Source organism: Lipophrys pholis (assembly GCF_963383615.2).
Source record: "Lipophrys pholis genome assembly, chromosome: 12".
Classification (NCBI taxonomy): domain Eukaryota; kingdom Metazoa; phylum Chordata; class Actinopteri; order Blenniiformes; family Blenniidae; genus Lipophrys; species Lipophrys pholis.
The window spans coordinates 2,954,788-2,982,731 of NC_137641.1; the positions used below are offsets into that span (position 1 = coordinate 2,954,788).

At 44.3% G+C, this 27,944-nt stretch overlaps 2 protein-coding genes across 2 annotated transcripts in view; both read left to right on the top strand.

Annotated features, from left to right (window-relative positions):
* Window positions 1-78: 78 nt before the first annotated feature.
* On the top strand, window positions 79-1,065 carry LOC308118344 (hydroxycarboxylic acid receptor 3-like; the record flags this gene model as incomplete). Its single annotated transcript, XM_080477719.1, has 1 exon — window positions 79-1,065. One exon carries the CDS (start codon window positions 79-81, stop codon window positions 1,063-1,065), a length of 987 nt encoding a protein of 328 aa, XP_080333845.1.
* A 5,580-nt stretch (window positions 1,066-6,645) lies between these two features.
* The window catches only part of clip1b (CAP-GLY domain containing linker protein 1b), a 28,978-nt gene continuing 7,679 nt past the window's right edge, over window positions 6,646-27,944 (top strand). The window contains exons 1-16 of the mRNA XM_080477728.1: window positions 6,646-6,760; window positions 8,238-8,414; window positions 8,836-9,164; window positions 10,030-10,182; window positions 10,268-10,392; window positions 10,468-10,669; window positions 12,982-13,179; window positions 14,039-14,142; window positions 14,312-14,372; window positions 15,284-15,388; window positions 16,880-17,041; window positions 17,295-17,390; window positions 17,847-17,904; window positions 17,977-18,074; window positions 22,452-22,526; window positions 26,227-26,333. Of these exons, the coding sequence (XP_080333854.1) occupies window positions 6,751-6,760; window positions 8,238-8,414; window positions 8,836-9,164; window positions 10,030-10,182; window positions 10,268-10,392; window positions 10,468-10,669; window positions 12,982-13,179; window positions 14,039-14,142; window positions 14,312-14,372; window positions 15,284-15,388; window positions 16,880-17,041; window positions 17,295-17,390; window positions 17,847-17,904; window positions 17,977-18,074; window positions 22,452-22,526; window positions 26,227-26,333 (2,060 nt within the window). The 5' untranslated portion in view covers window positions 6,646-6,750. The remainder of the gene's footprint in view (window positions 6,761-8,237; window positions 8,415-8,835; window positions 9,165-10,029; window positions 10,183-10,267; window positions 10,393-10,467; window positions 10,670-12,981; window positions 13,180-14,038; window positions 14,143-14,311; window positions 14,373-15,283; window positions 15,389-16,879; window positions 17,042-17,294; window positions 17,391-17,846; window positions 17,905-17,976; window positions 18,075-22,451; window positions 22,527-26,226; window positions 26,334-27,944) is intronic.

The following is a 27,944-nucleotide window of genomic DNA, read 5'->3' on the forward strand; positions in this document are numbered from 1 at the left end:
CCCTCTGGGTGGGAGGCTGCTATCTTTTGTTGACTCTGTAGAGCAGCAGCGGCTGATCGTCCGTCCGCCTCGCTGAAGATGAACCTCACACAGCCGCAGGTCTGCTGCGCCTTTGAGTCTCCCATCCTGGACCGGGTTTTGCCTCCGGTGCTGATCCTGGAGTTCGTCTTCGGGCTGATGGGGAACATCGTGGCTCTGTGGATGTTCGTCTTCCACATGGACACGTGGAAGCCCAACGCCGTGTACCTGACTCACCTGGCCGTGGCCGACTCGGTGGTGCTCTTCTGCCTGCCCTTCAGGGCCGACTACTACCGGCGTGGGAAGAACTGGCTCTACGGAGATGCCCCCTGTCGCATCCTGCTCTTCCTCCTGGCCGCCAACCGGGCGGCGGGGATCTTCTTCCTCACGGCCGTGGCTGTGGACCGCTACTTCAAGATCGTCCACCCCCTGAACCGGATCAACCGCATGGGCCTGGGCTACGCCCTCTGGGTCTCCCTGGGCCTCTGGTTCCTGATCTTCCTGGCCACCGGGTACCTCCTGGCGGACGAGCACTTCTTCTACAGCGGCAACCGGACCCAGTGCGAGAGCTTCAACATCTGCATGGGCTTCAGCCCGCTCTCCACCTGGCACAACACCTTCTATATCATCCAGTTCTTCCTGCCCACCGCCATCGTGGCCTTCTGCACCACCAGGATCACCTGGCAGCTGAGGGTCCGCACCGTGGACAAGCAGGGGAAGATCAAGAGGGCCGTGCAGTTTGTGCTGGCCGTTGCGCTGATCTTCATCATCTGCTTCTTCCCCAGCACCATCTCCCGCGTGGCCGTGTGGATCCTGAAGGCCTGGTACGACGAGTGCCGCCACTTCGAGAAGGCCAACCTGGCCTTCTACACCTCGGTGTGCTTCACCTACTTCAACAGCGTCCTCAACCCCGTGGTCTACTACTTCTCCAGTCCCGCCTTCAGCGGGACCTTCAGGAAGCTGCTGAACAAACTGCTGCGGAGGAGCGACGGCGAGCAGCTGTCGGCGGAAAACGACATTTCAACCATTGACAGCAGAAGGCTGTGAGGTACCAGGTGCCAGAGGCCTCGCCGCTCCTAACGCACTCATACAGACCAAAACATTCAGTTTATTAGATCGGGGGTCTGCAACCTGCGGCTCTTTAGTGACTTTTACAGAGTTATTGTTAAACATTTATATTGTGTGGTTTATCTCTCATCTCACAGCTTCAGGTGACAGAATAGAGTTCAAAGAAAAGCTATAAAGGCTATAATAAATAAAAGGGGCTCATACAACTAGTACAGCTAAAATGGCTATTATGTGTAAAACAAATTAAAAAAGGGATAATGTTGATAAAATGGCTAAAACAGATTTGGGGAAAAAAAGGTGCTTGTACAGTTAGTACAGCAAAAGAATTCAAGGCAAGGCAAATTTATTCAAACACATACAATTTTTCATTTTAAATAAATACATTAAAGCAAGTAATGGAGAATTTTAATTCTAAAAAATCTCTAGATGTTTTGATATTTCACTGAGTCCTACCCTTATGGGGTATGGGGCGCCCATACGGTCCATGGGGCGAAAATGGACCGTATGGTTATCCATGCGGTCCATTTTCGCGTCACATGATAGTCATAGTTAGAAATGACAAACCAGTTAAAATGGCTAAAACTGCTTTAGTGGACAAAACATAAAAAATGCCTAATGTGACTAAAACACTTAAAGGAGGCTGATACAGCGAGTCCGGTTAAAATGGTTGTAATGCTTATAATGGGCAAACCAGTCAAAGTCACAGAAACAGCTTCAATCTAAATGGTTATCGCGGCTGAAGCAGCTGTAATGGCCAAAACACACAAAATCATTAATACGGCTAAAATGGCTAGAACGGACAAAACAACGTTAAAATGGGTAAAACAGAAACCAAAAAGTCTGATATGATCTGTTTGGATAAAATGACAAAAACATTCTAATTCTGAAACAGATAATAAGAGCTAATATGGCGAGTACAGCTACAATGACTAATAAGGCTAAAAAAGCTATAATTAATTAAATGGCTAGAACAAAAAAAGAAGCTAAAACTTCTCATACGGCTAATATGAATAGATAATTATGGGTGATCAATAAATTCAATAGTAGCTTTTATTTGTAATTTTTACACTTGATGAAAATAGTTTGGTTAAATACAAGAAAACGTTATGCTTCATAAGTTTATGAGTTGTTGTATTTCTGTTTTAAAAGTTCTACATTTCGTAGCTCTCCACTCTTTCAGTTTGTATAAAGTCTGTGACAGAAGGTCGTAAAGGTTGCAGGTGTCTGTCCTGGAATTATTTCACACTGTGAAACGTTCATATAGTTTGTATTTATTCCACATAAACTGGTTTCATTCTTGATAATTGTAGCGTGTTTGTAGAGGTGAAGAGGATGAAGATGAAGTCTGTGTGATTTCTATGTGTTATATAAACAACATTTGTTCTTATATCATGAAACTTATGTCTATTTTAAAAAATGTGATTTTTGTAGTCATCATTTCTGTTTATTGGAGGGTAGGTGTGATTTGATTGTTGTTTTTTTCTGTTTTTTAACTGGAGTTCATAATCATGATAATTAAAAGTGTAAAAACCCAGAAAGTCTGCTGTTGTTCACAGGTGGGCTTCATTAATTAGCTGCTGTTTACCTGAGTGTTTCTAACTCACCTGCTGCAGGTGAGTCTGCACACAGTCATTAACAGTCTGCACTCACATCATTAATTTAATAAAGCAATGATCATTAAAAACACAGCGTGAACTTGATTTCCTCCCTGTGATGTTAGAATGTCTGCAAATTAGAATAAATGTTTCAGCTTCTGAAGTCTGAAGGTCATTTTCAGATTCAGATTTATTCTCAGTTTGGAGCCGTTACATTCCAATATCCAGGACGTTTAATGTTTTTAGTCCGCAGCCACCAAACCTACACACAACACACAACAATACACAGTAATACACACAACAACACTTAACAATACATATAACAACACACAACAATACACAGTAATACACACAACAACACTTAACAATACATATAACAACACACAACAATACACAGTAATACACACAACAACACTTAACAATACATATAACAACACACAACAATACACAGTAATACACACAACACTTAACAATACATATAACAACACACAACAACACACAACAATACACAGTAATACACACAACAACACTTAACAATACATATAACAACACAACAATACACAGTGATACACACAACACTTAACAATACATATAACAACACACAACAATACACAGTAATACACACAACAACACTTAACAATACATATAACAACACAACAATACACAGTAATACACACAACAACACTTAACAATACATATAACAACACACAACAACACACAGTAATACACAGTAATACACACAACAACACTTAACAATACATATAACAACACACAACAACACACAGTAATACACACAACAACACTTAACAATACATATAACAACACACAACAATACACAGTAATACACACAACAACACTTAACAATACATATAACAACACACAACAACACACAGTAATACACACAACAACACTTAATACATATAACAACACACAACAACACACAGTAATACACACAACAACACTTAACAATACATATAACAACACAACAATACACAGTAATACACACAACAACACTTAACAATACATATAACAACACACAACAATACACAGTAATACACACAACAACACTTAACAATACATATAACAACACACAACAACACACAGTAATACACACAACAACACTTAACAATACATATAACAACACACAACAATACACAGTAATACACACAACAACACTTAACAATACATATAACAACACACAACAATACACAGTAATACACACAACAACACTTAACAATACATATAACAACACACAACAACACACAACAATACACAGTAATACACACAACAACACTTAACAATACATATAACAACACACAACAACACACAACAATACACAGTAATACACACAACAACACTTAACAATACATATAACAACACACAACAACACACAACAATACACAGTAATACACACAACAACACTTAACAATACATATAACAACACACAACAACACACAACAATACACAGTAATACACACAACAACACTTAACAATACATATAACAACACAACAATACACAGTAATACACACAACACTTAACAATACATATAACAACACACAACAATACACAGTAATACACACAACAACACTTAACAATACATATAATAACACAACAATACACAGTAATACACACAACAACACTTAACAATACATATAACAACACACAACAACACACAGTAATACACAGTAATACACACAACAACACTTAACAATACATATAACAACACACAACAACACACAGTAATACACACAACAACACTTAACAATACATATAACAACACACAACAATACACAGTAATACACACAACAACACTTAACAATACATATAACAACACACAACAACACACAGTAATACACACAACAACACTTAATACATATAACAACACACAACAACACACAGTAATACACACAACAACACTTAACAATACATATAACAACACAACAATACACAGTAATACACACAACAACACTTAACAATACATATAACAACACACAACAATACACAGTAATACACACAACACTTAACAATACATATAACAACACACAACAACACACAGTAATACACACAACAACACAGAACAATACATATAACAACACAACAACACACAGTAATACACACAACAACACTTAACAATACATATAACAACACACAACAATACACAAAACACAATAATATACACAACAACAAATCAAAACTTAACAACACACAACAAGAACATACAACTCACAACAACACATAGCAATAGATATAACAGCACACACATAACACACACATACACAATACATACAACACACAACATCAACACACAATAAGAGCTCACAACAGGAAGGAAAAACAAAGACATACAATATATACAACACAACATACAAAAACACATCACGCACAACACACAGCAAGAAAACACACAACACACAATAATACACACACAAACACACAACAACTGACAGACTTACACAACAGCACGTGTGTGTTTTAATGTGTTTTTGAAGATTTGAAGTCAAACTCTCTTCATTCTCTAAACTGTTGTGATTGTAGATGAATCAAAACGTCTCTAATTTAACAACACAACTTCACACAACGTGAGTCATTTCTTCCCTGGGAGGTTGAATCAGCTCTTCAGATTGAGGGGTTCGTTCACATACGACTCAGTCGCTCTCTGGACCCTTCGGTGGGAACTGATTTCTTTTACTGTTGTTGACATTATTCAGGAATTATAAAGGAATGAAAATACATTTCTAATCCTTTGACTCCGTAAAACAAACCAAAATCTTTTGCGTCATGACTTTCTAAAGTAGATATTTATTTTATAGTATTGCCCTTGTATCAAATATCACTCTGCACCATTATGTACCACATACATGTACAGTCACAACACATAACTTCTTCAACCCATAATAACCTTGAAAAACACATCAAATCAAATCAACTTTTTTTATAGAGTACTTTTCATACAAGGTTGTAGCACAAAGTGCTTCACATTCTATAAAAAGCAAAAGAAATGCACACACACACACACACACACACACACACACACACACACACACACACACACACACACACACACACACACACACACACACACACACACACACACACACGCACTAACCCCAGCTGACAAATCAAAATATAAAAAGTGATGTAAGAATGTCCGGCCCTGATGATCCAGGAGAGAAAACACCATCCTCGGGGGACGACCACATGGAGAGGAGCCACAGCCTACATCTATGGGGGGCCCCACCACAAGGAACTCCACCCAGCAGGTCAGGAGCACACACCATGGTCAGGGAACCACAGTGCTGATCTCCACCGCCGTGGACACAACAGTCCCCACATGGTGCGCTCTAAACTCTAATTATGTATGAAGCCACTTGACTTGATGAGCTGCTGTTCACCGGCTGCCGCAACGCATTGCTCCTCTTTGGGCCAAGACCAAGACCAAGACCAAGACCAAGACCAAGACCAAGACATTAAGGAACCAAGACTGAGTCGAGACCAATACCAATAGCAGTTCAAGAGCTGTCTTGAGAACTGCAACACTGCTGATTATCACTAATTATGAACAACCCCTTCAACTTAGCACTATGTGACCACATGTATGTTTTTAGACTGCGAAGTCTCTCTTTGAAATGTGTACCCTGGTCTTGTTTATTTATTTATTTATTGCTGTAGATGTTGTGTTGTATCGGTAGAGTTCAGATGTCCGAGCCTTTGTTTGTGCCCCTGAATGCGGCGTCGGTTCCCAGCCGCCGGTGACGTCACGCAGTGTGTACCGGAGCAGGGCAGAGAGACGGATCCCCCAGAGCAGCGTGTGACGGGATGTAACGGGACGTAACGGATGTAACGGAGCACCGACACCACCCCATCCGGCACCGACACCCGCGTCCGCCCGCAGAACATACGTAAGCTCCCCGTTGAGACTCTCCGTCCGCTCGGCGGGGCAGGAGCGGAGTCTCCGCGGGATAAAGCAGCTGTTAGAGGCTAAAGTGGAGCTAGCATAGCCGGGGCATTCCAGCAGTGGAAATACCCCGACAATTACCCTCCAGGGGTAGATTTAAGTCTTGTGGTGGAATGAGTGGTGGTAAGTGAGAGGCGGCTGAGGAGAGCGTGTTTCCAGGGTGAAGTTATCCTGCATCCCTTCCGGAGCATCCCAGAGACGGGCACCTCGGGCCGGGCTCCTCTCTCTCTCTCCCCTCCCGGCTCTGTGTGGAGGAGTTTAGACTGTCCTTCTGGCTCTGTGTGGAGGAGTTTACAGCGGTGTTTGATGAAGGGGAGGTTTAAAGCTGGAATCGAACCAGCGCTCCTCTGTCTGGCTGGGCGTGAGGTGTGTTTGTTGTTTTGGTCTGGCTGCACCGGGCGGGCGGGGGGGAGGAGCGCTGAAGCGCAGCTCACAGGTGTTTCACCCATCACCTGCAGCTGCACTGTTTAGTGTCTCTGGCCGGTGTTTCGGATTAACTGGTTTCCCTGTTAACTGTTACCAGACGTCCCTTTGTGGACAGTTTGTGTCAGCATGAGTTTTGATTGTTTTTTTGATGTGCGTCTTTTTGTTGTGTTTTAAATTTTTTCTTGCCTCACTTCGAGGTCCTTTGAAGTATTTTGTGGTTGTTTCTCTTTGTAGGATTTGTTTGTAATAATTCTGCATCAGTTTGGGTTAATTTTGCGTCACTTTGTGCTGATTTTGCATAATTCCGTGCTCATTTTGTATCATGATGTCAGATAGATAGATAGATAGATAGAACTTTATTGTCATTCAATGATGCATACAAAAATAAAGTCTTTCTGCACAAGGCTCAAACTGGGCTTTTAAAAAAATAAGAACCGTAAATATATGAAAACACAGTAAAAGGTATAAAAAACCACACATTTAAAGCATTATTGGTTGTGTAGTATCTGAGTGTTCCATCCCCTTCTGCTCATTTCCCATCACATTTTCCTCATTTTGCATCACTTTGGGTACATTTTGCATCACTTTGGGTACATTTTGCATCACTTTGTGTTGTTTTCCGTTGTCTCGTTCTCGTTCTGCGTCACTTCGAGGTTGTGTGGGAGTTGTTGTGGTTATGCATCTTTGAGTGTGTTTTTGCCTCATCCTGGTGTCAGTTCTGGCTAATATTCCCTACTATGGGACTTGCGCATCTTTTGGGTCCCTTTACATCACTTGGTGCTCATTTTTCATTTGCATGACTTTGGGTTAATTTTATGGTGATTTTGCCTTATTTCGTAATGATTTTACACTCTTGTGCACATTTTGCATCACTCTGAGGTCAGTTTGGAGCAATATTCCTTACTTTGGAGTTTTACATCTGTTGGGTCCTTTTACATCACCTTGTGCTCATTTTACATTTGCATGACTTTGGGTTAAATTTGGCATCCCTTGGCGGTGATTTTGCATGATTTCCGTGTGATTTAACATCATCTCATGCTCATTTTGCATAACATTTTGCTGATTCTGCATCACTTTGGGTAAATTTTTTTATAACTTTGCACTGAGTTTGAGTTATTTTAGTGTGAGTTTCGCACGATTTCGTGCTCATTTTGTGTCACATTCTGTGTTTCAGATAACTTTGGGACTGATGGAGACGTTGGGGACGGTTTAATCTCCCTCCCCCTCCCTCCCTTCCTCCCTCCCTCCCCCCTCGGTCCAGTCATGGACAAACCAGCAGCGGTGAGCACGCCAGCCGGCCCCGGGAAGAGCAGCGGGCTGAAACCGCCCAGTAAGATCGTGCGTCCGTCTGGTGAGAAGCAGCAACACAGCCATGATGAAATCGTTTTGTTTAAACCTGCTGCGACAGAAAGTTTGACCGTGTTAATTGGAACTGAAGTCTCCGACAGTCGACGGCAAGATGTTAGAACAACAATGTTGTGTTTTCTACCGGCACCGCAGCTTTCTTTAGGAAATAGTTCAGAAATTGTGGACGTGTTCCGACATTTAAATCCAAATCTGTTGTTGTGGCGCTTTGATCGTTATGTCACTTCCTGCTGCATTCCTATTGGTCAATTGGTTTTTAGAAGGTGAAACTGAAAGATAATCTGTGAAGCCCTCACACTGTACAACAAGCCCAGACTGTGTTGGTCTTCTGATCTTCAGAACAGTTTTGGTTCTGATGTTCAGGAGTGCGTCGGGTCGACCTCCTGACTGGATTTCATTTTCTCCAGGAGCTCCGAAGCCGGTTCCCCCTGGCGGCGCCGCCTCTCCCACTCAGGACGGACACGTGGACTTCCAGGTCGGGGAGCGGGTCTGGGTCAATGGCAACAAGCCGGGCTACGTGCGCTTTGTGGGCGGCACGCAGTTCGCCCCGGGCCAGTGGGCGGGCATCGAGCTGGACGAGCCCATCGGGAAGAACGACGGCTCCGTGGCCGGCGTGCGCTACTTCCAGTGCAAGGACGAGAGGGGCATTTTCACCAGACCCTCCAAGCTGACCCGGACGGCTCTGCCGGAGAAGGAGGCCAACGGCGCGCAGGCCGGGCCGCCGGCAGCACCGGGTGTATCTGCAGCGGCCGAGGCCACGCTGGCCGTTAACGCTGCGCCGGCCGTTAACGCTGCGCCGGCCGTTAACGCTGCGCCGGCCATTAACGCTGCGCCGGCCGTTAACGCCACACCTGCTGCTAACTCCGCAACAGGTAACAAACAAGTTCAGATACACAACATTTACCACTGAAGAGCGACTCGCCAAATTTTTTTTAAAACATTACAAAAGAGGGAAGGAAAATTAACAAAAAGATAAAAGGAAGGAAAATGTAAAAAAAATAAAAAAGGGGAATAAAGAGAAATGGAACAAATCGGAAAAGAAAAATGAAAAAAGGTGGAAAGAAGCAAAAAAGAACAAAAAGGATATTAAAAAAGGAAAGATAGAAAGAAAAAAGTAAAAACCACAGAAAATAAGGAAAAAGTAAAAATGATGAAAAAATATGTATAAAAGAACAAAAAGAAAGACAAAAGAAAGGAGAAAATTAAAAGTGGAAAAGAAAATGAAAAGATAGAAGGAAAAAAGAAATCAATGATAAATATGCAAAAAAGAGACATAAGGAACTATAAGGGGACAAAGACATGAAGACACTGCGTGTCATCCTGTCTTTACATGAGGGGAGCCAATAAGAAGGCAAATGAACAGATGTTCCATCAAAACTCACATTTCTTTAGTTTTTAGTCGGAACCCAAACGGACTCCTGTTTGTGGGAGTGACAAAGTTTCCTGTTTCACCATTTAGGAGCTTCGGGTTTCTTATTTATAAACTTTTATCAAATCTTGACTATCTGTTGCATCGTGGAAACAGGAAAACTGAGTTTTAGTGATACATTAGGAGCGTTTTCTCACTAAAATGATGTGTTAGTTCCACCTGATATCATAAGTTGGGCGACATTCTTCCAGCCCCAGCCTCCAGCGTGCGGGCGAGCGGCGTTCTGAACCGGATGGTGACGTCCAGTGAGTCCATCTCCAACCTGTCGGACCCGGACTCCATGAAGAAGAACCGGCGGGAGCTGCGGCTGGGGGACCGCGTCCTGGTGAGACGGCCAACGCACCATTACACCCGCCGCCAGAGTGACACTTGTGAGAGTGACAACCCAGCATGACCCCGTGTGTCTGCAGGTGGGCGGGACCAAAGCGGGCGTGGTGCGCTTCCTCGGAGAGACGGACTTCGCCAAAGGGGAGTGGTGCGGCGTGGAGCTGGACGAACCTCTGGGGAAGAACGACGGAGCTGTAGCCGGGACCAGGTGACGGTGCAGCCTCACTGGATCTCTGGACAACGTCAGGTGGACTCAAAGTGAATTGGCGTGTTTCCTCCCCAGGTACTTCCAGTGCATGCCCCGGTACGGGCTCTTCGCGCCGGTCCACAAGGTGACCCGGATCGGGTTCCCCTGCACCACCCCGACCAAGACCAAGAGCTCCCGTAGGAGGTCCACACTCAAGAGGAGCCCCAGCGCCTCCTCCATCAGCTCCCTCAGCTCCACCGCCTCCTCCATCAGCGGCAGACCCAGCAGGGCCGGACTGGTGAGACCTGCAGGGGGCGCTAACCAACAACAATGCAATGATAACCAAGGCAATGCTAACTGCTAATGAAGCACTGCTGACTGCCAACGAATAATAAAAATAATGCTCAGGTGTTATAAAGCACTGGACACTCAAAGACGCTTTACATTATATGATTCATTCCCTCCATACTGGATGGTGGTAAACTACGTATGGAGCCACAGCTGCTCTGGAGCAGACTGATGGAGGAGAGGCTGCTAATATGCACCATCGACCCTCTGACCACCACCAACCACTCACTCTCTCACTCATTCACCCTCTGACCACCACCAACCACTCACTCTCTCACTGCATTGACCCTCTGACCACCACAAACCACTCACTCTCTCACTCGTTCACCCTCTGACCACCACCAACCACTCACTCTCTCACTGCATTCACCCTCTGACCACCACAAACCACTCACTCTCTCACTCGTTCACCCTCTGACCACCACCAACCACCCACTCTCTCACTCGTTCACCCTCTGACCACCACAAACCACTTTCTGTCACCCTCTGACCACCACAAACCACTCACTCTCTCACTCGTTCACCCTCTGACCACCACCAACCACCCACTCTCTCACTCGTTCACCCTCTGACCACCACAAACCACTTTCTGTCACCCTCTGACCACCCCCAACCACTCACTCTCTCACTCTCTCACCCTCTGACCGCCACATACCACTCACTCTCTCACTGCATTCCCCCTCTGACCACCACCAACCGCTCACTCTCTCACTCTCTCACCCTCTGACCGCCACATACCACTCACTCTCTCACTGCATTCCCCCTCTGACCACCACCAACCGCTCACTCTCTCACTACATTCACCCTCTGACCACCACCAACCACCCACTCTCTCACTCGTTCACCCTCTGACCACCACAAACCACTTTCTGTCACCCTTTGACCACCCCCAACCACTCACTCTCTCACTCTCTCACCCTCTGACCGCCACATACCACTCACTCTCTCACTGCATTCCCCCTCTGACCACCACCAACCGCTCACTCTCTCACTCTCTCACCCTCTGACCGCCACATACCACTCACTCTCTCACTGCATTCCCCCTCTGACCACCACCAACCGCTCACTCTCTCACTACATTCACCCTCTGACCACCACCAACCTCTCACTCTCTCACTACATTCACCCTCTGACTACCACCAACCACTCACTCTCACTGCATTCACCCTCTGACCACCACCAACCACTCACTCTCTCACTACATTCACCCTCTGACCACCACCAACCACTCACTCTCTCACTGCATTCACCCTCTGACAACCACCAACCACTCACTCTCTCACCCTCTGACCATTGCCAACCACTCACTCTCTCACTACATTCACCCTCTGACCACCACCAACCACTCACTTTCTCACTGCATTCACCCTCTGACCACCACCAACCACGCACTCTCTCACTGCATTCACCCTCTGACCACCACCAACCACTCTCTGTCACCCTCTGACCATTACCAACCACTCACTCTCTCACTACATTCACCCTCTGACCACCACCAACAACTCACTCTCTCACTCTCTGACTACCACCAACCACTCACTCTCTCACTGCATTCACCCTCTGACCACCACCACCCACTCTCTCTCACCCTCTGACCATTACCAACCAACCACTCACTCTCTCACTACATTCACCCTCTGACCATCCCCAACCACTCACTCTCTCACTCTCTCACCCTCTGACCGCCACCAACCACTCACCCTCTCACTACATTCATCGTCTGACCACCACCAACCACGCACTCTCTCACTGCATTCACCCTCTGACCACCACCAACCACTCTCTGTCACCCTCTGACCATTACCAACCACTCACTCTCTCACTACATTCACCCTCTGACCACCACCAACAACTCACTCTCTCACTCTCTGACTACCACCAACCACTCACTCTCTCACTGCATCCACCCTCTGACCACCACCACCCACTCTCTCTCACCCTCTGACCATTACCAACCAACCACTCACTCTCTCACTACATTCACCCTCTGACCATCCCCAACCACTCACTCTCTCACTCTCTCACCCTCTGACCGCCACCAACCACTCACCCTCTCACTACATTCATCGTCTGACCACCACCAACCACTCACTCTCTCACTGCATTCACCTTCCGAACAAGACACTGCTAACAGCTTACAAAACACTGCTAACTGCTAACAAGCACCACAGCTAACAAAACGCTACTGCTAATCGCTAACCCCATAGACACAGACCTGAACAAACCCTGGTGTGTGTGCTATGTGTGTGTTGCTGTTTTCAGCTGACGGAGACGTCGGCTCGCTACGCCCGGAAGATCTCAGGCACCACAGCTCTGCAGGAGGCTCTGAAGGAGAAGCAGCAGCACATCGAGCAGCTCCTAGCCGAACGCGACCTGGAAAGGTGCGAGGTGGCCAAAGTTACGAGCCACGCTGGGGAAGTGCAGCAGGAGCTGACTCAGCTCCGCAAAGGACGGGACCAGGTCAGTCATTGAAACTACCAGGAGAATCGGACTGGGAGTCGTGATACTCTAGCTACTGAGCATGTGCAGAACGACGAGTTACCACGACCGCGGTGACCTGGACCAGGAGCAGAGTTTCTAGCGTTTAACAGGAGACCGAGCCCGGTGCGTGTGCAGAAAGTATCGCGTTCAACCGTTTCCATAGAGACAGTCTGAGACCCTGTCAATACAACAACGTCATTTCACGTAACCATGGTTACTGTCCGATCGTCCTCCCGACATTTTAGGAACCTGAAAACGTTTTTTTTAAAAACATGTTCCAGAGTGGAGAATTTAGAAAACGCCGCCTCGGCTTTGACATGTGGACGGACAAGATGCACATCAGCTGAAAACGATGATGTCATGGCCCCGCCTCTCGACCTATAACCCCGCCTCCCTCTCCGTGATGTCATTAACACCACCAACATGGAGGACTACCTGCTCCAGGTGGAGCTGCAGGAGCTGCTGATGCTCGTCGCTTTAATAAGGACACATGCTGGATTTGTCCTTTTCTACCTTTTTTCATGCTCCGTGTCTTCTTCTCTGTTTCTGCTGTATTTCTGTGGCAGCGTTACAGCGCCACCTATAGGCCTGGCAGAAGTACCACTTTGTGTTGAGGAGCTTTCATGGTGTCATGAATACAGATGTTTCCCATGTGGACGGGGAACTTTTTAAGAATGATGGGGAGAAAAATTAGGTTTTTTAAAAAGTTCCAACTTGGGATCATTTCCCAAAAAATTACCCCTAAAACATGACAAAAGTTCAGTGTTTTCGCTTGAGATGTTGTCATGTAAAGGAAGCTGATGTAGGATCTTGTGTTTTCTGCTGTTTGCTGCTCCAGTATGCAGAGGAGATGGAGGCCAAGTTGGACCAGCTGCGATCACTGGTGGAAGCAGCCGACCGAGACAAAGTGGAGCTGCTCAATCAGTTGGAGGAGGAGAAGAGGTGAGCGGATTGTGTCTTCATCACTTTCCCCCTGCAAACAGCAGGAGTCTTCTTTTAACTTAAAGATAAATCCCTTGAGGACATGCGTGTTGGATTTGAGAAGAAACAACATGAGATCAAAGCAGACTTTAAACTGCTGCATGCTGACGCTGTGGCTGGTGTCAAACAGGAGGGTGGAGGATCTGCAGTTCCGTGTGGAGGAGGCGTGCATCACCAAAGGAGATCTGGAGGTAAACTTTCACTTCCCCCTCTGATCTGCTGCGTCGCAGGAGGAATTCTGACTGAGGATCAGATTCATGTCTGCATGGTTTTGCTTTGATCTCTCTGGTTTTCACTCGTTCTTTATTCATTGAGCGTCACAACGAGCCAACAGGTTTCCTTCTCCTGCATGCTTCTTTCTTTCATTCACTCATTCACTCATTCACTCATTCACTCATTCACCCGGCTCCTTTTATTGATTCTCTGAACGCTTCGCTCCTCCGATCGTTTCTTCATCCACGCGTCTGCTTTTTGTCTCATGTCTTCATCTTCCTCATTGTGAAGAAGAGTTTGAACCTGGTTCAGTCTCCTTCAACAGCTGAAGAAAGAGGAATGGAAGTGATGAAGGAGTTTTAACTTTGAGCTGCAGCTCAAACACTGACCGCTCCTCCTGCTTCTCCTCTTCCTTCCTCCCTCCTCTTCCTCTTCCTCTGTCCTCGTCCTTCTGCTCTTCCTCCCTCCTCCTCTCCTTTATCCCTTCTCATCACCCTCCTCTTCCTCATCTTGCTCCTCTCCTCTTCATTTTTCTCCTTGTCCTCATTTTCCTTATCGTCCCTCCCTCTCCCTATCTTCCTCCTCTTCCTCCTCTTCCTCCATACTCCCTCTTTTGCTTTTCTTCCCTCCTCCTCTTCGTCCTCCCTCCTCCTCATCCTCTTTGCCCCTTCTTCTCCTCCTCCTCCTCGTGTTCCTCCTTGTCCTCATCCTCTTCCTCCCTCCCTCCATCCCTCTGGCCCTATCTTTCTCCTCCTCTTCTTCCTCCTTCTCCTCTTCTCTGTCTACCCTCCTCCTCCTCCTCTCTCGGGCTGAAGCATGTCAGTGTTGCGTTGGTGTTTGTTCTCCTTCTCCTCCCGCTCTCTCTCTCTCTCTCTCTCTTCACTAACAGACGCAGACCAGGCTGGAGCATGCCCACATAAAGGAGCTCGAGCAGAGCCTGCTCTTTGAAAAGACCAAAGCTGAAAAGCTCCAGAGGGATTTAGAGGACACTAGGGTAAATGATGATGCACCCAGTTTACACACCGGGGGTTAACGTCTCACCGTCTCTCAGCTCCGGTAATGACACAAGGTTACAATCCAGAGCTGTGTGCACAAGAGCTAACAAGAGAGTATGGATGGAGGATGAGTTTGTAACAACTGGCCTCAAATAATCCTCTATAATCCGGATGTTAGAGGAGGAAGATGCTCTATCATCTGGATGTTAGAGGAGGAAGATGCTCTATAATCTGGATGTTAGAGGAGGAAGATACTTTATAATCTGGATGTTAGAGGAGGAAGATACTCTATAATCTGGATGTTAGAGGTGGAAGAGGCTCTATAATCTAGATGTAAGTGGAGAAAGTTGCTCTATGATCTGGATGTTAGACGAGGATGATGCTCTATAATCCGGATGTTAGAGGAGGAAGATGCTCTATAATCTGGATGTTAGAGGAGGAAGATACTCTATAATCTGGATGTTAGAGGTGGAAGAGGCTCTATAATCTAGATGTAAGTGGAGAAAGTTGCTCTATGATCTGGATGTTAGACGAGGATGATGCTCTATAATCTGGATGTTAGAGGAGGAAGAGGCTGTGTAATCTAGATGTTAGTGGAGGAAGTTGCTCTATAATCTGGATGTTAGTGGAGGAAATTGCTCTACTAACCAGGTTTTAGTGGAGGAAGATGCTCTATGATCTGGACGTTAGAGGAGGAAGATGCTCTTTAATCTGATATTAGAGGAGGAGGATGCTCTATAATCTGATGTTAGAGGGTGGACATGCACTATAATCTGGATTTTAGAGGAGGAAGATGCTCTGTAATCTGATATTAGAGGAGGAAGATGAGCTATAATCTGATATTAGAGGAGGAAGATGCGCTATAATCTGGACATGAGTTGAGGAAGATGCTCTATAATCTGGATGTTGGTGGAGGAAGATGCTCTATAATCTGGATGTTTGGTGAAGTTATATCGGTTCTTGGGGGGAAGATGCTCTATAATCTTCGTAATTGTGTTCAGCTTTGATGAAAGTAACTACCTATTAAAAGACGCCTAGCTTTACCATTTGCATTTTCCAAAGTGATCAGGTAATGCTCGTCCTAAAAGTTCCTGTTCCTGTAGCATTGGCCAAACTTGTCATGTCCTTTGTCAAGTAGTTCCAAATTACAAAACTAAATTTAGCTTTAGCATATAGCTAATCATGGATACAGGCTATTGATACTAACACATACACGAGGTCAGGAGTTTAGTGAAATGGTAACAGAGAATCTTCTCAATGAAGACATGAGCGTTTGATGTTGCTATTGCTAACAATGGGCTAAATGAGCTCGAGAGAGGTAGCAGCTCTGCAGCTCAGCTGTTTTAAAAAGCAACAAATGAAAGAGGAGCAGCTTGTTTTTTGTTTTCGATCTCTAACATAACAGTGTAAGTATCTGTTGTGGCTGTCCGTGGGGTGTTTAGAGGTCCAAGTGGCGCCATTGAGCCTCCTCTTCCCGCCTCCTCCTGCAGGTGGCCACCGTGTCGGAGCGCTCCCGGATAATGGAGCTGGAGCGGGAGGTGTCGGACCTCCAGCTCCGCCTGCGAGCGTCCCAGCAGAAGGAGGACGCTGTGTCCCTGTCGCAGCAGCAGATCAGCAGCCTGAAGGCCCAGGCTCAGTCTCAAGAGAAGAAGGTGTGTGTGAGGAAAAGCACCAGGGAATATCTCGCAAGGGTTTTTATAAAAAACTGGAAAAGAACTGGTGTGACGTGTGTTTACAGCCTGGTTTCAGTCCCCAGTGCTCAAAGACATATGTCCTGGTTATGGGAGGTTTGCTGAAGTGACTGTGATAATCTATCATTTATGGCCATGCTCAGATGTACATATGTACGCTCTCGTGTGTGTGCGTGCGCGTGTGCGTGCGTGCGCGTGTGCGTGCCCCCCACAGATCAGTGAGCTGAGCGTGGACTTGGAGAGCAAACAGAAGGAGCTTCAGTCTACGCTGCAGGATAAAACATCTGTGGAACAGCAGCTCAGTGGCCTGGTGAGAAAACACTGGAAACGCAAAGTCAGTCAGAAGAATGAAAACAAATAAGAACATCAAGAAGCTAATCTGGACATTACCTGAAGTTACATAAATTAGTGGAGAGATACTCTATAATCTGGATATTAGAGGAGGAAGATGCTCCATAATCTGGATGTGAGTGGGAGTTAAGCCCAGAAAATTCAAAAACAGAAACATTCATTGCAGTCCAAATGATTAAACTTATTTATTTTAAATTCATTACACATCAGTCTTCTTTTTTTTTCTCGCCAGTCTTGGAAATCCAGAATCATGGTGTTATCCGTAGCTGCAGATCTGCAGGCTCTTGGGTCTGGTTAATGTTTTCTGGAGCTGCTTATTATTCTAGCAGACGCTCAAGTTATTAGCATGAGATGCAGGAATGTTGTTTTAATAGCGATTAGCTGGCAAAGTGAAGCCGTCGCATCTCTGTTTCAGAGGGAGAAGCAGGAGACGGCGGCGGAGGAGAGCAGGAGGACGGAAAGAAACGCGAGAGGTAAACACCCGGTTCTCCTGGAGCTCGTTTAGCTCTCTCCATCCAGCTGACGGTTACTGTTTGTCTCCTCAGAGCTGGAGCAGAACGTGGAGCAATGCAAGAAAGACCTCCTCACCCTGATGGAGGAGAGTCGGAGCAGAGAGAAAGCTCTGAGAGCTCAGCTCACAGAGGTTTGGCTGCATACTCACCCCACGGCTGAAACTGCCACAGTGTGGCTAAAACAACCACAGTGTGGCTAAAACAACCATACTCTGACTAAAACAACCACACAGACACTACAACTACCACAGTGTGGCTACAACAACCATAATGTAGCTCAAACTATCATAATGTGGCTAAAACAATGACGATGCGGCTAAAACTGCAATTGTGTGGCTAAAACTACCACACAGAGACTAAAACTATCATAATGTGACTAAAACTACCACTGTGTGGCTAAAACTACCACTCGGGGGGTCCCTGAGCAAGACCCTCAGCCCCCCCAGCTCTCCAGGACACACTTGAAAAAGAGATTATTAATCTCACTGTGGTTCTCCGGTCTAAATAAAAACAAAAATAATAAAAAACTGCCACTGTGTGGTTAAAACAACCTCACAGAGACTAAAACTACCACTGTGTGGCTAAAACTACCACTGTGTAGCTAAAACTACCATAAGGTGGCTAAAACTGCCACTGTGTGACATAAACTCCCACTGTGTAGCTAAAACAACCACATAGAGACTAGAACTGCCACACTGTGGTTAAAACAATAGTCCCAGTCTGGTTGTAATGCAGGTGATTAATCTGCTGTTCTCTAAATCCCACTGGGATTATTACTTCTGATTTCAGTAAATCATTTAGTCTGTTTGTGAGGCTGAAATTTAAAAACTGCTCTGGCCTCAGATTGACTTTCGCTAAATATGGCATCATGAAGTAAAGCTGCGCTCTGCCGCCAGCGGCCTCGGGCTGATTCAGTGTTAAAACATTACTAACACACTCATGCACACATGACTCTCCTTCTCATTTGGCTGTAATGAGTCCGAGAGGACGGCTCTGCAGCTGTTTGGCACTGTGGGAATCCACTCTACATTTACAAGGATTGAAATTAGGATTTTCTTTCTTTTTAGCTTTAGTGTCCAAAGAAATATCTGGTCACAATGATTCAGAGTCGCTGTCCTGAGCTGCTTCGCTCTTTCCTCACATTTAGATTGAAGGTTTTCCTTGTACCGTATTCAGATTCTGAGGGACGAAAATGGAGAAAAACAGTTTAAAAGAGCTTCCATGTTTCCAGCGTACTGTTCTCTGTGTGCACACATAGGTGGTTTTATTACAGGAAAAACAGCACCAACTAGTGGACCTACAGGAAAACTACATTGTTTTCAGCGTAAATATAAGGCTGGTGGGCCAAACCACCCAGAAATGGTAAAAATTGAATAGAAATGAGATTTTTCAACAGATTTCTCAAGAGTAGTGACACAACACAACACTGAGACCCGAGCTGAGATCTCAGCGATGCAAACCAGCATTAAGGCCCCTGCATACTCCCTTTTTGAACCCATAAGAACAAGAAGAAAAACTCGGCAGTGACGTCAGCCAGCTGCTGTAAAAAAAGTTTTTTCGGCAGGACTGTTCATACTCCGATAAGAAGCTGCCGAAGTCGGAGGCCACGCCCCCTCGCAGCAGCCACACGTCTGTGATGCGGCGTTTAAACTTTTCAACTGCACAGTTTATTTCTGGCCTCCAGTGCTTTCAGAAACACATTTCTCTGAACTGTTTCACTAATAAAAGAGAGAGTTTTTGTCCGAGCGCCATGTTGATCCGTACAGGAGCTGACAGCTGTTGGTGATGCGTTCAGGTGCATCATGTAAAAGCCTGCACTCCGACATTTTAACGAGCTGCAGCGCTCATACAGTAGCGATGTTACAATCTAAATATGTTTAAAATATGACTGATAGTCATGAGCGAACTGGAACTGGAACTGGAAGTGGAACGCATGCGCAGCACACGGCAGTGCTGAAGTTTCGGCAGTGCGGCTCCTACATAGTTCGGCCAGGACGGTTGGCACAGCCCAAACAAATTCCTTCGGCCAGAGGGAGCTGGAGGAAGGAAATGACGTCATTTTGTTCGGCAGGACCTGCACTGCCGAACTTTCGTCTTGTTCTTATGGAGTATGAAGAGGCCTTTAGCCTCAAAGCCTTGCTGTCAGGGGGAGTTTGTGAAAACACCCAGAATGCAACAGCTCCAGGAGAACTTCTCAGGACATTTCACTGCATTTTGCACCAGAAGGTTTCATTAGAATTGTCTTTATGTTGAGAATGTGGTACTTTTCTGCAGTAAATGTTTGTTTTTGTGAAAATATGAACATTTATATGACGTATACTCTGCGCCAAAACAAAGAATCACTTCAAAGTTTAAATTTAAAGGTTATTATGGCTCTAATTGAACAGTCCAGCCGACAGGGGTGTGACGCCCCTGATGTAAATGGACAGAATTTTCAAAACGTTTCCGTGTAAATGTAAAATCTCTCTGAAACTTAAACGCAAAAACATTGTCATGTAAAGCCTCGGAGGCCTTAGATCCCCAGAATATGGCCGACCCACTTTCACACACCTATTTGCAGGTAAAATAATAATAGTAATAATAATAATAAAACATTTTTATTTATAATACACTTTACATTTGTCCCAAGTCCTAAGTGCTACAGTGAAAGCATATTTAAAAAAAAAAAAAAAAAGGATGAGAAACATCTGACCAATTTCACGCTGGAAAAACTTTTTTCTGGAACCCTCCCAACTGGTAACATTCCCAGAGGTCGTTGTTGAACTGAACGCGGCAAAAAACGAAGTCTTTCCGCTCGTGTGAACGAGGTAACGTATACTCAGTGCTATTGGCTGCCTCAGATGTCAATCAAATGTAGGCCACGCCCCCTCCGCTGTGAAACGTGTACACGGGAACTGTGAAACGTGTTCACGGGAAATATGTAAATGTGAGTGACCTGGTTTTACTCCAGCGGCTCTCCGGCTCAGCTCATCCAGTATTTACGGCCTCGTGCCTCCAGGAGCTGAAACTCTGGCCGTTTCACCGCTCCTGGGCTCAGAGCGGAGAGCTTTCAGCCTAACGAGACCCCCGGAGGTGAAGCCCTCAGTGAGCGCCGTCATCGCACGGGGAAAAGATGTGGAACAGCACAGGAACAAACGTGCAGGCTGACTCGGTAGAAACGCCTGTTTCATGTTTTCCTCAGCCCTGATTCCTCTGTTCTATTAACGGAGCGCTGTTTTTGGCTCGGGACGGTATTTATGGTGCAGTTTGAATGTCTGGTGGCTCCCTGTGCAGTGACTTATTCAGCTCTGCAGAGATCTGTGGGAATGTTATGGAAGTAAGAAGGTCCAGTGACGATACCAACAAGCCAGATTATTAAAATCTCACACATTCCCAGTGTGACGTTCCCAGTTTGAAAGTAGCCCCATGTGTTTTTTTCCCAGTTGGAATTCCGAGCTTTAATATAAAACAGGAAAATCTGTGTTTTTCCTGGAAATAAGTGTGAAAATAATTTTTTTTTTGAAGTATTGCGTTTTTGTTTCAGAATATTATCGCGCTTCAAAAAGTCTGAAAGAGAAACAAACTGAAATTTTCCAACATCATCTTCCTCTAAAATGTAATCGATCCAATCCAGTCATAATTCTCTCCGGCATTAAAAAGATCTTAATTTGCTCTAGTTTGAACCTGAAGCACTTTTTTTTATCACAACTGCTCCTTTTTTAATTATCAAAAAAAAAAAGCGTTTGAGCTGGAGGCGTTGGATTTATCCGCCTGGTAAGAAAGAGAAAGAAAGAAATCGTGTTTGACTAACTCGGCGGTGTCAAACTCATTTCCAGCCTTTACACACGTTCATATCAAACATCTCTTTAATTCAGCCCATTTATCAACGTGTGATTCCTTTTGCAGGCGTAATAAGAAGGTCAGTCTTTCCATCTCATGAATCGTCCCTGATAACTTCAATCCAGCGATCGAGTGGACGAGCATCGTTCTGTAGCCATTTACGGGTTCTTGCTCTCTTTGCTGCAGCGATTAGTATGTTCAGCAGGTATCGATCACGTCCTGTCGGTCTTTCTGGTAAATCACCCAGATGAAGTGTTTTAGTGGGATTATTCTCACCAAAGATATGCTGCATGGCTTGTTTTGGCATTTGCATTTCAGAAAGGTTTCATGTTTCCATGGAAACGGCCCAAACAATGGGAAATTGTAAACTGTGCCAGGAGCACGTATGTCTGTGTTCAGCCTGACTATATATCAATTTATAAGGAATAAAGTGAAATCCCCCAAAATAATCACTTGCTTTGTTTAAAAAGTTAGAGCTTTTAACAAGAACGGGTTAATTCTATCAGTTTTTATAATCCTAAGTCAATAAAATGAAATGAATGCTGAGGAAAAAGGTTTTTACAAATACGAGCCTGATGTTATTTGTAGATGAATGTAATGAGTTTTATTGTGGGGAAAACATGTCTTTATGCAACCCCTCTGCATGCAGCCAGAACACAACGCTAAATGGGATTATTTGTGTTTTTCAGGCTACAGAGACGTCTGAGAGGACGGAGCTGTCCCTGGAGCAGCTGGCCAATGAGAACAAGAGTCTAGAGACGCAGGTGAGAGCAGCAGGAGCTTCACATGTTCGACAGGCGTGTGGAGAAAAGCCACACACGTTTAAACTTCCATGAATCCGATCCACAAGAGCGGCCGCTGAAACAAACACAGAGTCCTCCCCTCGATCCGGAGCAGTTCCACGCCACGCCACGTTACGTGAAAGCATCTGTGATCCGTCTGTCGTGGACACGTTCAGCCCGCGGAGCGAGTGTGTGCACACGCACTGTGCGTCAGCTGAGCATCTGCAGCCCGCTGCGCCTCTGTGGCACGTCACAGTTCCCACGCTGACGACACGTGACACGACGAGTCTCAGGCGCCGCTCTCCATCAGACACGCAGGAAAACACTGCAGCTCATCTGCAACTGCTCTGCCCCCACCACTCATACATTACTGAGAGCTCTGTTAGATGGGGAAGACGCTCTATAATGTGGATGTTAGGAGGAAGATGCTCTATGATCTCAATGTTAGAGGAGGAAGATGCTCTATAATCTGGATGTTAGAGGATGAAGATACTCTACAATCTGGCGTAGGAGGAGGAAGATGCTCTATAATTTGATGTTAGAGTGGGAAGACGCCCTATGATGTGGATGTCAGGAGGGAGATGCTCTATATTGTGGATGTTAGGATGAAGATGCTCTATAATCCGGATGTTCGAGGAGGAAGGCGCTCTATAATCTGGATGTTTGAGGATGAATATGCTCTATAATCTGATGTTCGAGGAGGAAGATGCTCTATAATCTGGATGTTCGAGGAGGAAGGCGCTCTATAATCTGGATGTTAGAGGAGGCCGATGCTCTATAATCTGGATGTTAGAGGAGGAAGAGGCTGTATAATCTAGATGTTAGTGGAGGAAGTTGCTCTATAATCTGGATGTTAGAGGAGGAAGTTGCTCTATAATCTGGATGTTAGTGGAGGAAGTTGCTCTATAATCTGGATGTTATTCCAGATTATAGAGCGAGAAGAAAAAGCTGTCATTAGCTGGCAGCAAGCAGACAGACCGCTAATGACAGCTGTTTCTTCTTGCTCTTTAAGAGGCACGGCTCAAACACCACTACCCGCGGCGGATCAACAATTTAAAAAATACATTTCTGGCCCAGTTTTTTCAGTGCGTAACTAATCCCACACCGTTTGGATCAAGTTCACAAAAAGCAGATCAAGACGTGCAGAAAATTCAGGTATAGTGTGCTATGACTTTTATAAGCGCCACGGTTTCTGAAAAAACCCGTAAAAAAATGACAAAGTTCCCATTTAAAGCGAACGGGAACAGACATTTTGTTTTACTTTTTCAACGCCAGTTTACGTCGCCATATTTTCAGCTGGACACTTAATTCAAATTTTAAAACGCTGCAGCTCTTGTCCTCTATTCAGAAGGGAAAACATATTTTTCACATCTCCGCTCAATTTTAATCTGTGAGCCTTCAACTTTCATTAAGTTTTCAGCCGTTTTGGAGTTTAACATGGGTGTCTATTGGAAGAGACCCATGAGTGGAGAGATTTTAGTTAGAGCAGCTGTCGATTTCCCCCTAAAAACGTCTCTCGCTCGTCGCCATGGACACATTTCTTCCTCTTTCTCATCATATTATACATCTAAACCTAAATAGGTTAGACATTTACAGAATTTTAAACAATTAGGAAATAGAATGAAATATAGATCAAATCAAATTTCTAATTTTTCAAAAATAATAAAGTCTTAAAATCAGGTTAAAGAATTACAGCAAAATCTAAATTATTAGGAAATATAGCACAAATTAAATAATATATATATTTTTTTTAGAATAAAGTGAAAACAGAAAGAACATTAAATGAATAAAACAATCTTAAAAATTAAATAGAATTTAAAATATTTGAAAAACAATAAAACATGTTCAAAATGTTGAGAAAGTTAACATTCTGGAGAAACAAGTTAAAATGTTAAATACAATAAATTGAATGAAACCCAATTGGAAAAAAAAGGAAATCATATTTTTGTAGAATAAAACCAACATATGTTGAAATGTTAAATTAAAATAAACATCTCCAGCTCAGTTTTCTGCCTTTTCACTTGTTAAATTGTCAATAATTATTGTTCTTATTGAATGATTTTAATTTGTAGAGTAATTGTGAGCTGATGGTTCGTTCCAGATGCAGCTGAACACGATTGCGTGTTGTTGACATGCAGCCGTGTTTCAGTCGATGAATGAAAGGATGAGGAGGAGGGAGGATGAGGAGGAGGAGGAGCTTCTTCCTCAGCTTACATAATGTCAGCGCTGGGCTCTAACAGTCAGTCAGTGAGGAGGGAGGCAGGGAAGGAGGCAGCTCCTCTCCGGGTCTCTGTAGCAGCGTGCACGGCGGCGGCAGCTCGACTGATGCTTCATGCTGATGCTCTATTGACGCCCCGCTGCTGTCGGTGCCTGTAGGCAGAGGAACGCTGTCGCCTCGCCGTGCAGCCATGGACGTGGCCGCTCTGCATCAGGGTTACTCCAACCTTTACTCCCCTCGCTACCAGGTAGGATCCTGAGCGGAGTCCTGAAGGCGGGAAGCTCCAAGCTGCACACGTCACGTGGATAGATCTTCATCATCGTGTGTGTGTGTGTGTGTGTGTGGGGGGGGGGGGGGGGGGGGGGGGGGCTTCTTGTATTTTCAGTTCCATGTGGAACACGCACACACACAGTTGAATTTAAGCTTCAATCATCACAGGTTTAATTGAACTGTTTTCACTGCTGTTGGTTTGTTGGACATTTAACTATGTTTATATTTATTTAAACTGAAAAAGTTGTGTGTGGATTTAGATAGAAACTCATCAGGCGAACCGATGATGGGAGGAGGAAGACTTCGTTAGATTGATCCAGAACAATTAAAGTCTTTAAAGCGACAGGAAGGGGATTTTAATGAAATGTGATTGGCTGATTAATTACGTGCAGAAGAGGAAATGATTACAAGTTGAGAACGATTCAAATGGATGGACTTCAATGAAGGGAATTTTATTGAGCGATTCAGAATCAGACATTTTGACTTATTTTTTAACAATTTGTCTGGTTAAAGTTTTTTTCAAAAAGTATTTTTCACTTCATTCCTCATCATTTATTTTTTCATTTTTACTTTTTACCAATTTTTGTCTGAATTTCACAACTTTTTCCACTTATATGACAAATAAGAGCCAAAAAACCCCCAAACATTTCTTAAGTAGTGACAAAATTAAAATTTCTGAAATAAAACTGATATTGTCCTCTGAAAATACTCAATATTTTTATTATTTTCTAAGTTTTGACAATAGAAATGCATGGAAACGCAAAACTGCAAATGTTCAGAATAATGTTTTAATCCTAAATTATTCTTTTTTAATTTCCTTCATATGAACTTTTAAAACTTGAATAAGGTTAATTTCTGCCTCGTTTCCAGTAAAATTGCATCGTTTTTGTTTCAGAAAAGTTTCACGTTGACGCGGCAACGATTTGAATAAAGAACAAGCATCTCAAACAGCCGCTTCACATTTCCCAACATGATCAGATTTGAAATCACAAACCCTAAAAATGCCGCCGGTAATTTGCAGCGTTGATTCTAATCTCCTCACAGGAATAAAGTGGAAGTCGCGGAGCATTAATGGTGCAGCTAAAATTACCCCGGTCCCTCCGGAGGGGCTTGAGTGTGACTCTGCTGCAGCTGCAGCTGATAAATGAGAGCGGTTGCTGTAATTTGGTGCCTTTTTCTCTGTTTCCTCTGCAGCTGGAGGCTCTGAAGCAGCAGAACTCCAAATACCAGGAGGAGCTGAGTGTGTCCAAGGAGCGCAGCAGCTCGGAGAGCCAGCGAATGGGAGTCCTCTGCCAGGAGATGTGAGTGCTGACCCGACACTGCTACCACACCTTTCACTACGCTATCATAGAGGTCGCAGGGAGCCAAACAAAACCCCCACACATCAGCCTGCAATCCGCCAAACCACCAAGCAAATGGTCAAAATCTACAGAAAACATTGATTTTTAAACAAATGTCTTTAGTTGTTTGACTCAACTCAACGCTGAGGCGCGAGCTGCTGTGAAAGAAAACCAGGCTGAAAGCCACGCGGTCAGGGTGAGCTCGTAGAAACACCCAGAACGCAGCAGCTCCAGGAGACGTTTTATGGACATTTCACAGTTATGTTTGCATCATTAAAATTGGCTGTATGTTGAGATTGTAGTGATTTTTAGTGCCGATTGTTTAGTTCGGTCAAAATATAGACGTTATAGACGAGAAAGACAAACTTTGAATTTAAAGGTTACGGTGCCTCTATTTAACTGGTTCAGCTCACTCAAGAGGAAATAGCTCTATGTGGCCCCGGAACTAAAATGTTGTTGATACCCCTGAACTAGAATCGCCAGTTTGAACCTGTGAACTGTTCCTGCTGCGGCTCCTCACACCACCTTGTCGTGCAAACTAGTATTGTAGTATAAAACATGCCAGTGAAAGCTCAATTGAAGCTGATTTTAGTATATTTACCAGCAGCACGTCACAAAACTGTCGTGCAGCTGTCGTCAGGATTGTTTAGTCTTTGTTTTAAAGGCTGTATAGATTTGAATGATACTAAAATATGACTTATTACGTCTTTTAAAGCGCCGCAAAAGACCCTTGTGTGCAAATGTTGACCGACTTACTTAAACACAGAAGACTTCAGAATGTCAGCTGTGTTTCTATAAGTCTCCGGAGAGATGCTCCTACTTGTAAATAGGCTTTAGATTGTTGTGTACAGCCCATAATGAGCCTGAGTGTGTCATTATGTGATTATGGATGTGCTGACAATCCCCCGTGCTCCTATCAAACACAGTAACAGAGGACTTACAGTGAGAGTGAAAACATTTCCTCACTGGAAAAGTTTTCTGTGGAATTTACATCCATGTATGTTCTTCATTACAGTTTTATTGTCGTGGTTTTTAGGCTAAATTTACTTGACAGCTTCCTGTTGTGAGGTAAAGTCGCAACAACAAAACTGCCCATTTTTAACCCCTAAAACTGTTCTCTCATGTTTCAATCAATTGAAATGAATCTATTTTGTTGTGGATATGTGTTCACTACAGTCATGTTACATAAAGATGTTAAAAGTTATGAGGCATTAAAAGTAGAGGAAAACCAGAAAATTGTCACTTATCCAATTTAATCCAAACTATCTACAAAATGATCATTTTTAGCACAAAACTTCTAAAAAACATCCTGTTATCCTGCTTTGCTTGACTGTTGTTGGTCTTTATCTGCTCGCTACTAAAACTGAACATTTTCGAGTGAAAACTGAAAACTTTCCTTGTATCTTCGGCGTCGGTTTAAACGACAACAGTGGTCGGACTCACTGAAACGCAACTTTTCAAAAATACTCTGGCTCCGTGGAAACGGGCTGACTCGATTAAAACTTTTTAACCAGTCTTGAGCAACATTTTTTGTGGTATTAAAAGTAATTTCTTGACATTGTGAAAGCAGTC